We start from the raw sequence: 11,397 nt of genomic DNA, 5'->3' as shown, positions 1-11,397 counted from the left end.
AGATAGTTGTAGATTAAATGAATATATCAAATACAAATGTAATTGCTTTTGGACATATTTCTTCAATTTTTTGACAAAATATTATCCTGATGAGAGTTGTCTCCCTTGAAAAATGTGGATCGGTATAAATTGTCTATTGTGAGCATTTTCAGTTTCACCCCAAGAAGGGATAGTGTAACTCCATAGGGACTCTTTTACCAAATATCAGCACCCTAGTACAATCATAAAGTGATGTGTGAAATAGCTTTCAACATTTGCACCTTTTTTTTTTAAATGTGTTTTTTCCCCAAAAAAATATTTCAGTTTAACTCCGGCAAGGGATAGTTTAACCCCCACAGGGAACCTAATACCATGTATTACTATGCCTTTCAACACTCACAATATAAACTTAACACAGAGTCCAAAGATTTAAAAACAAAAACAAAAAAACACAGATTTAAAAAGAAAAAATCCAATTTTTTTCTAAAGTTTTACTCAAGGAAGGGATTGCCTTACTCCATAGGGACTCTATTGCCAAATATCAGCACCCTAGTACAATTATAAAGTGATGTATTAAAACCTCTTAACACTTGCACCAAAAACTTAACGCAGAAATATTCTAAGTCAAAAAATTTGAAAATTCTGTTTTTTTCCCAAACAAATCTTTTAGTTTAACTCTGGCAAGGGATAGTCTAACCCCAGAGGGACTCTATTGCCAATTATCAGCACCCTAGTACAATTATGAAGTGGTGTATTAATACCTTTCAACACTTGCACCAAAAACTTAACGCAAAAATTTTCTAAGTCCAAAAATTTTCCAAAATCTGGTTTTTTTTCCAAAACATCTTTTAGTTTAACTCCGGCAGGGGATAGTTTGACCCCCACAGGGACCATATTACCATAAATTACTATGCCTTTCAACACTTGCACCAAAAATTTAACATTTGGAAAACCAACGCCGACGCCGACGCCGGAGTGACGACATAAGCTCTCACTCTTCTTCGAAGAGACGAGCTAAAAATTCTACCTTTTTGAACTTTTTTATATGGGGGCCGCCATCTTGTATTAAATTCAGCACCAAAAATTCATCTAAATTAACAACAAAATACACACTTAACTCCCCCTGACAAAAACAGGCTAGCAAAAAAATAACTGTTTTTCTATATATTTTACATCTACATGTATTGCCCAACCCACATATTAAAACTTTGGAAACTTCTCTCACCTAAATATCCAATCAGTAGGCCCCGATGTATTCACCTTCCTATTAAATCTTCTGCCCAAACGGGGAAAACCCACTTTCTATTTTTGGTTTGGTTCTGTGGTCCCTATAGAATCGTACACATTTTTCAAATTTACCTTTTCTGGGACAGGATAGGACCATAGGGTATGATGTCCAAATAGGAAGTGGCTGGCTGCAAGTCTTGGGCTGGTAGGTCAAGTCTTCTATTGGTACCGGAGATTGAGATTCCTATTAGAAAAGGACATGGAAATTGAAACAAATTGTTAATTAAAATATAAATATCTTAATGAATTTTAAATCCAGACAGATGGCTTTTTGTCATACAAGATTATTGATATTGTACTACTGAAAAATATAAACAAATAAGATATAGCCTGAAGATCAAGGGAAGATAACCCCCCCCCCTTATTTCTCGCCTTAATCTAAAAAACGTAGGACAAGAGCAATTATTTATATAATTGAGTCAAAACACACACACGGGACAGTGGGCCGGGCTAGGGACAACAGAACTACCAAAATAACCATATTACCATAAATTACTATGCCTTTCAACACTTGCACCAAAAATTTAACATTTGGAAAACCAACGCCGACGCCGGAGTGACGACATAAGCTCTCACTCTTCGAAGAGACGAGCTAAAAATTCTACCTTTTTGAATTTTTTTTTATATGGGGGCCGCCATCTTGTATTGAATTCAGCACCAAAAATTCATCTAAATTAACAACAAAATACACACTTAACTCCCCCTGACAAAAACAGGATAGCAAAAAAATAACTGTTATTTCGATCATGAAAATATGAAACATTAAGTTGGTATTAACAAAAGATTTAAGGCAAGATATATGTCTATCACATTCATACACATTCAAGTAATACAGAACAAAAGCATATTACCGGTCTCCTCCATAAAAAAGGTAAATAAAAAAATATGTTCATTAAGACTATATATGCTAGATAGATAACAAAATATATACGTCTAGTGTATTTAATCAGAGATCTGTGACATAATGAATTGTGAGAATGAAGGGAGATAATCACTAACAGTGATATAGTCACAGGTAGGTAATTATATTTAATTACATCCAGATGGTATATCTATCAGTGTTACATCTATCAGTGTTATATCTATACTATATATATGACTACTTCCAGAATCTTGGAAGTGAATTCTATAGGGACCACAGAACCAAATCAAAAATAGAATGTGGGTTTTCCCCGTTTGGGCAGAGGATTTAATAGGAAGGTGAATACATCGGGGTCTACTGATTGGATATTTAGGTGAGAGAAGTTTCCAAAGTTTTAATATGTGGGTTGGGCAATACATGTAGATGTAAAATATATAGAAAACTACTTACTTATTATGTCGGGTAACATACATATCAACCTAGTTCTATTCTCAACCTCTTCTGAACAAAAACACTAATTCTGTGATTTGTCATAATTACATTTAAATGTTAGATCTCTTCGGAATAAAATTGATCGAATTGATAGTGAATTCTATGATAATGATTGTTTCTGTAACAACATTCTAGTATGAATGTGTGACTGAATGTGTGAGTGAATCATTGTTGATCATTTTATTACATTCAAATCATCGTCTATAGACCTTACAGAAAGATGCTGTGCTTTTACTTCACTAAAGATTAATGTTACTTTTATGAATCTAAGCAATATCATTGGTGTATTTAATTAATTATACCTACTAGTTATGTAGTGGAAGGACGTACGTGGTTCCTCTCACCGTCTTACTCTTGTATAGATACATTTACCTTCCATACTGTACATTTATACTTTAGCATCAAAAGAGGGAGTGTAACATCTTTCTGTCAGGTCTAACCCGATGTTATTCTAGAAAAAGACTAATATAGTTAACAAATTGAGGAGTTACCTCCCTTGATTGGAACACAATATAGTTAACAAATTGAGGAGTTATTTCCCTTGATTGGAACACGATTCCTTGTCAAAGCTTTCGAACCAATTTGACGTGCTTTTATAACAGTATAAATATATAGCGCAAGTATGGTGGGGAATATAGCAAGATTTTAGTTACCGTAGTGAGAATGACCATCTAGATTTTAATTAGATTGTCTATTAAGCATTAAGCAAAGGAAACCAGGAACTTGTTATTGATCTCTCCATCCCATACTATACGCGTTTTATTATATCCAGTCATTTTGATGACAATGAAACCAAACTTTCAAGTGAATTAAAATGTTCTTGCTATTGCGCTTACATTTCATTTCAAAAACTCGCAGGAATAACTGCATGCCCAGGGATTTAACTCGAGTAATTTGTCGGTGGGTATTCTGTTTTCATATACGAACAGTGACTTAAGTCATTTTACTTTCCGAGTTTAAACTTCCCTTGATACTGAATTTAACAGTCTGACATATCTTAGTATCAAAACTGTGAAAGTACTAAAAAGGGAAGGAACTGTCGCTAAGCTCCCGTCTGCATTGGCAGATGATAGCCAGTTCTTTCACAAGATCACCTCTAACTCGATTGGTTCGGCAGAAACAGTTTGTTTGGTTTGGTTTGGTTTATTTTGTTTAACGTCCTATTAACAGCTAAGGTCATTTAAGGACGGCCTCCCGTGCGTGCGACATGCATGCGTGTGGTGAGTGCGTATGTGTTTTGGGAGGCTGCGGTATGTTCGTGTTATTGTCCGGAACTTTTGCCGATTTGTAGTGCTACCTCACTGAAGAATACTGCCGAAGACACCCAGCAGCACACCCCACCCGGTCACATTATACTGACAACGGGCGAACCAGTCGTCCCACTCCTAATATGCTGAGCGCTAAGCAGGAGCAGCAACTACCATTTTTAAAGACTCTGGTATGTCTCGGCCAGGGGACAGAACCCAAAGCCTTTCTCGCAGCGGCGAACGCTCAACTAAAGGCCAACAGTGAGGCAGTGTCAAGGGAGACGTTAGGAAGAAGAAAGTTGTTAAGAAAGAAGAGAAAAGATAAGATCCCAAGTTTAGTCGCCTCTTACGATCATGCAATGGGGGCAGCAGGTACTATTAATCAAATATGTTACATTTTAAGATATAATTGATTTTGTGATAACCAGTAGTAATAATGTTTGTGACGTTCAGATAAAACATTTTGAAAATTTGTTTCCGAAACTTCCGTTTACAAACAATACAAAACATTTAAGGGATGGCAAATCTGTTAATTTTGCTAAATTGGCTCATTGCTTTTATGATTCTATGCCCTAGGCTGGTTTGACCCCTTAGACCATGACTACATGTACAAACCCATTTTTGTTCTTATACTTTTACGGCGGCTCCCTAGAGCCTGAAAGTCAAATGGAATCGTTCTAGGACTTTTGGCGTGTTGGATAAAGTTGTTTAAATGATCAAACAAATTTGACCCGTTTGACTCTGAAAACTGGTTCAGGTCATTTATCTTCAATTTTTTAGGGTTTCTTTTCCAGGCGACACATAAAAGAGAGGAAACCAGATATCGTGATTCAAGGACTTGGAATTATCAAAACAAGTCGTTTGAATATTTTGACATCTAGAAACCTACAAGACGAATATCGTTAATCGAGGCCTCTTAGTTTGAAAGTGTCCAGTCCTGTGGTGTTTTAAAACAGGTTGCAGTGTATACACGTCTGGGCAGATTTTTTTTAAATATTCATCCATCCCATCTGTCACTGGCTGTTATTATACCATGACTTTCCATACTACGTCGAACCTGAAAACCAATAACACGTAAGTACCAATCAATTGATATCCTTATTGGAAGGTATGTGTATGGAAATCCTCGCGAGAGATGGAGGGCATGTGTAAGGATTGTGTGAGAATGTATGTGTGTTGTGAGTGTAACTGGGTTCAAAACACAACTCGAATGCCTCTTGTCAGCTTCATGTTGGTTTATTGTAACCGTTCATCACGGTATTAAAAAACCCTACAATAACAAGACAAAGAATCACTTACACATATACAATACAAACTACATTGGACGTGACAATCAAGGGACATAACTCCCACAACGCATGTTATATGAAAAATTAACAAGAACTGAGCAATATCTATCAATTAGACGAAATATCTGCTATTTAAACAATATTAAAATGTACACATGAATAATTTAAGTATCTAAACCTAGTTACTCTACAGAATCAAACAAATGTGTATCAGAATATTAAAATAATATTAATGTATACTTCACAAATGACATTAGTTTCAGTATATATACCATATGGGTATTTTACTCTTTAGGCACATGCCAAATATATGTAAATATTCTATTACTCTAATAAATGTAATATAAACTCACCCCACATATCATGCGGAGGTTCCGTAATGATGTTTCAACATCAACACACAGCTGTTTTGGATTTGATTTTACAAATACATTGTACATCAGCTGTAATAAAAATACATTGATATAATACTAGTTATGTGAATTTTGTAAGGTTGATTCACAAACCACAACTACACATTTGAACGTATACTTTTTACAATGAAATGACAAAGAGATACATCTTGTGGCTCAGCCCCAGATTCTCTACTCAAGTAATATATTAAAATATCCATAAAAAACATAATTACATGTTGTATCATAGCACAACAATATAATATACATTTAAGTATCAAAATAACACCAATAATAGTAAAAACTCACCAGATCTCTTTGAATATTCGGACAATGACTTCGTAGATGTTATGTGCTTGGATACCAAAGCAGAAGTGATTTTGAATATAGAAAAGTGATTAAAAGCATGCGTGTTAGGTAAAACTGTCCAATGAAAAGTCTATGTCAGGTCACATGACATACATACTCACATTCCTTACATACCTGTCCTACATACAAGACACACAGAACTTACTCTCCAAACAAGTCACACAAATACTTTGAACTAAAGACTATCGCACCAGAAATTAAAAATACATAATACACAATTTATTATTATACATTTTCCCAAAATATAACCCTGTCACATGAGTGTGGGTTCCATTTTCAGCTATAAAAAGAGGCCCTTGTTTGGCAAAAAAAAAACCAAAATCAATTCAAATTATATTTGCATGTTTTAACAAAGTATATTAACGCATGATTATAACGGTCAGAGTGATAATCAAGTGTTTAGTGGAAAATTGTTGGGAGTCAAAATCTTGAAAAAGCAAAGGAACATAACTCATCATGCGTCCTGTTTAAATCGACACAGCCAAACTTGTAGTCGTGAATACAGAGCATTTACAAGTGTATAACCTTAGTAACATATATGGGGTATGGGGTGGGTGTCTATGGTCCACTTGGATGAGGATGGTTCATAGTTGTATAGGTGGATTAATCTAGAATGCATTCTGCATATTTGGGGCATGGGCTTTGAAAGTAAACAGGTCGAGCGAGTAAAATATTTATTCAAGTAACGTGTGCATCGTACTGTGCAATTTAGTTTGTTATGACCCCTACACGGTAACAGGATAGCTGTGTTCCAGTTAGCCTTTTGTATACATAATTTAGAACTGTGTTTGCGTTTGCTGTGATATTTGTTTGTTCTGTAGTGTACAGTGTAGATGAAATAGTCTACGTGTTCGTGTTCGTTTGGTTTGGTTTATTTTGTGTAACGTCCTATTAACAGCTAAGGTCATTTAAAGACGGCCTCCCGTGCATGCGACATGCATGCGTGTGGTGAGTGCGTATGTGTGTTTTGGGAGGCTGCGGTATGTTCGTGTTCAGTCTCCTTGTGATAGGCCAGAACTTTTGCCGATTTATAGTGCTACCTCACTAAAGCATACTGCCGAAGACACCCAGCAGCACACCTCACCTGGTCACATTATACTGACAACGGGCGAACTAGTCGTCCCACTCCAATTAAGCTGAGCGCTAAGCAGGAGTAGCAAATACCTTATGAACAAATGCACCTAATAATTTGAAGACTTATTTATCCAATTTAAATACAGGAATTTACCTGCAAAGGACGACATGAGAAATAAGAATGGAACATTCCACCCGGGTACGGGCATGCATCCTAGACGCCTCCCTGAAATGAGAGTTAACATTTTTGACAGTTTACATGAAAGCTATCATCATTTCCAGATGAAGCCATTATTAGACCCCTTTTTGGAGGCTATAAGGTCACCTCTCGGTCCATTCATTAGTGTACGATCATGCGAAGTTGCCTTTGCTCTAGCGGTTTCATTCCTAAAGTGATTTGCATCAAACTTCACACACTTGTAAAGGATCCTAACAGCTAGTAGGGTCGTTAAGGGACATTTTTTACGTCATCCATACTAACGAAATATCCTCTTTTGTACTTTCCGATGTATCACAATGTTTTGTTTTTTTTTATTGTTCAAGACTTACAATTTATTTATTCCGTCCAAATTTCATACCATTTGCACGGGCAGTTCATCAATCAGGCAAGTGCTCTTATATTTCATACTTAGTTATGAAATTATGTTTCCTCATTCCACAGAAGTCTTCATCTCATTTCTATAATCTGCCATATTGACTTGTATAATTCTAGTTCTGATGAAGAAGCCAAAGCAAAGAATGGGTTATACCGAAGATGGATTGTGCTGACATCGGGGTATTTCATTATCTTTCTGTGCCATGGTTTTGCCTTCCATTTGTCCGTCCTCATTCCTGAACTTCTCCGTACATTTGGGAGGAGTAAAGCGGAGACGGCTTTGGTTCAATCATTCACGGCGGTAATGCTTTATATAGCAGGTAGGTTGACTACAACGATGACCAAACACATTTGTCCTTAATAGAGCGAACATATCCCATGATGCTATTTCATCAATTGATAAAATTATAAATATCCGTAGACTATTGATGGTATCGTTTGGTCGTGTTTAATGTTTTTGTACATACCGATGTCGTTGTTGATCGAGGGTTGAGGGAGGTTTTGCCAGATTTTGGAATCACTTGGTAGGACAAGAAAGATGCCATCTTCTCTGAAACCTTGGTACACTCTGTGTTTGTATTGGTTCTTTTACTTATAGACTACCAGGACAACGCACCACTGCTTGGAACATTTTAATGGCGGTTCACAACATTACAAACATGCGCAGTACACAAACCGGAACCATGCGGTTCTGTTATAGGAACGTACTAACATCAGGATAATGACCACGGATAGTAACGGATACATACATAACACACTCAACTTACAATCTAATTTAAATCTAGATGGTCATTTTCACTACGTTACATGAACATCTAACAACATCCCATGAGGGGTCACGTTATGATTACCTTTGAGATATATGTATTTCACTTTCAGGGCGAATTGTCAATTTGTCGATGTTATCGAAGCAAACCATTTCGTAACAGCTTGCATCTGAGGCAAACCATTTCGGCACAGCCTGTATATGCATGTAGGTATATGCTTTCTGGGACGAAACGACTTGAAACAAATTGACAGCTTATGCACGTTAGGTACTCTAGGTTGTGTTCGTAACCACAGTTCCGAACAATTCCGTTATGGGTACAGCACAGCACAGTTCGTTTCGAACGCGCCAGAACAGGAAGTAGTATAATCCAACATGGCGGAAAAATTAGCAACAGCTGTCATTGCAGAGATGTTTTTAGAAGATAGTGATGATGAGGAATCAACGGATGACATACCGTTGCTGTTAATGGTTTCATTCCTTGTACAGTAGGTATATTTTACCATTTTTGCAATATATGAAAGTTAACGTTCCTCATTAACGATAAAATTGTAGCGAGACAACATGTTTGTGCATTTTTACATCTTACACTTTACAGTGTAACGGTACTGCAGTAGGCCTACCAGTGTTTTTTGTCTTTAATTTGAAGTTTAGTTTTCCAAATCAAGTTATTATTAGTGTCTGCATGCGCACCTATACATATATGGGAAAATGCTATTATTCGATTTCTAATTATTTCTCCTAAATTAGATTATATACTAAGTAAATGAGTTATATTTAAAATCAAATTGAAAATAAAACATTGACATGAAAATGTCGAAAAAATTAATACTATATAAATTTAATTATTTTCTCAATGGAATGGCAGGTTCTATTAAAGTAAGGGGAAGAAAATGACTGGTCTACTTTTATGTTCATTGTTGTTTAATAGCACGTACAGTATACCATTCCAAGACATAAAATATATATGTAAAGTGCCCTTAACTACATATACATAGTAACTGAACAATGATATTGATGTCGGTACAGTATATATTTAAATTAATTTAATATTTATTTTCAGAGGAGATGACAAATCACGTATTAGTGGATACACTGAAGATGTGGTGCCCTTCTATACGGTTGACAGCTTTAGGAGAATGTTCAGAATTAACATAGAAACATACAAGATACTTCTTGGATACATGGAGGCCCTAGTTTTTATCCTGCTGGTCATGGAAGGAGGGAACCTATTTCCATCTACCGGCAATTACTGGTCACTCTGTGGTATGTTGGTGGTACAGACAGTATAACCAAGATTGCTGATCGTTTCGGCATGTCAGAATCATCTGTTATTTCTTGTCGGAATAATATTTTCTCTGAACTGATTAATATGACTGACAGATTTATTCGCTGGCCAAGTATCCAAGAGATGGCAGATGAATCACAAGAGTTTTAAGAGAAGAAATGGTTTTCCCAATATTATAGGGGCTATTGTTGGGACCCATATTGAGATTAAAGCACCAACATCACACCCACAGTCTTATGTCAACAGAAAGGGTTATCATTCCATACAACTCCAGTGTGTGTGTATGTGTAACATGGCATTTTCCATCGCTGTCAATAATCAACCAAATATCCAAGTTTTTCAGGAACAGAATGCAGAAGGAATTCTTAAGAGAGACATTTTGGCACGGATCCTCCAATGAAACATTGATACATGTAACTTAGTATTAGAACTAAATGTTTATACTTAATTCTACAATATTCTAGATTGTGATTGTGTGTACTGAAGGGATGGCAGTGACTATGTTGTTAAGATGGTGTATCAAGTTCAAAAACCAAGTGGAGCAGGTGCCAGGTTCTGAGTCACAATGTAGCTGTAGGTCGGTGACTTTCCTCTACCTCTCATACCCGACACATGTATGATCCTGAAATGACTCTTGCTGTTATTATAGGACTTATTATTATAGAAATCAAACCAAGAAAAGGTTGTACCTTAAATCTGCTACATGTACATTATCTTTCATAAAATAAAGCAAACAAGCTGTTGAGGTAGTGATCAAATGTTATTGTTTTTATTCTAAACTCAACAAATATGAATATTGATCAATTACTGAACAAATGAAAGAAGATTCCCTGAGGACCTGTATTGCCCTTATTAGCAAATGAAATAATATGGTACTTGAAGAATAATAATACATTGTATGTCATAAATCTATCAAATCAACAATAATAGTGTGTATGTATACAATTACAATGTAAGCAAATAAAACATAGATCATAAAAATAGATGCATAAAAATTGAAGAAAAAAAAAGTAAACAAATGTTTAACCTTATAAAAAAACTTTAAAATGATTAATGATGTACCAATAGATAAATAAAAAATAAATTATTAAAACATGTGCCTAGCTGGCAAGCTTACATTTACATTGTATATGATAACATAATAATAAACATCTATGTTTATTATTATATACCAAATAATTTCAAATTCATGTTTAAAAAAAAAACAATAGATGAATATAACCAAGTAAAAAAAAAAAAAATTAAAAACTTACAAATGAATAATAAAAAAAACATATGCCTAACTGGCAAGAGTATCACATAATATAATATTTGGAAGTCTTTTGATTTAAGTTCTGTACTAGTACCTTCTTTGGTACCATATTTTATATGGTACATTATATCACTGAAAAACCTTTATTCGCTGTTCAATTCGGGCCCTACAGACAGGGCAATTCTCAAGTTGGAGGGCACATGAATAACAGGTCACCAAATGGCCACAAGCTACAAACACAGTCTTTTTTCTTGTCCAGGCAGACTACACATTCTGTAAAAACAAAACAAAAATAAACTAGATTTGTATTTATAATATGTATAACAAATTCCATTCATTGATTAAAATTAGCAGCCAATATAACACTTTAAACAATCTGTTAATTGCAATAAGTAACTAATCAAGTAATCATGTTATGTTTTGTTTGACATGAAATTCGCAGGTGACTAAAACAAGTGTTTTAATACAGACAGACATTTTTTAAACTATAAACTTATTTACCTTT

General features: G+C 35.2%; 1 protein-coding gene and 1 long non-coding RNA gene across 2 annotated transcripts; one reads left to right on the top strand and one right to left on the bottom strand.

Annotated features, from left to right (window-relative positions):
* Positions 1-5,087: 5,087 nt before the first annotated feature.
* Positions 5,088-6,170, bottom strand: LOC117318273. Its single transcript, XR_004530322.1, has 2 exons — positions 5,510-6,170; positions 5,088-5,137 (listed from the first exon to the last, which is right to left on the bottom strand). It is a non-coding gene; the product is annotated as an uncharacterized LOC117318273 (long non-coding RNA).
* A 2,557-nt stretch (positions 6,171-8,727) lies between these two features.
* On the top strand, positions 8,728-10,040 carry LOC117318274. Its single transcript, XM_033873276.1, has 3 exons — positions 8,728-8,840; positions 9,416-9,618; positions 9,736-10,040. Exons 1-3 carry the CDS (start codon positions 8,728-8,730, stop codon positions 10,038-10,040), a joined length of 621 nt encoding a protein of 206 aa, XP_033729167.1.
* Positions 10,041-11,397: the final 1,357 nt, after the last annotated feature.

The sequence above is a fragment of the Pecten maximus genome, unplaced genomic scaffold (assembly GCF_902652985.1).
Source record: "Pecten maximus unplaced genomic scaffold, xPecMax1.1, whole genome shotgun sequence".
NCBI lineage: Eukaryota > Metazoa > Mollusca > Bivalvia > Pectinida > Pectinidae > Pecten > Pecten maximus.
The sequence above is the reverse complement of the archived record's forward strand: the minus strand, read 5'-3'. Positions and strand labels throughout refer to the sequence as shown.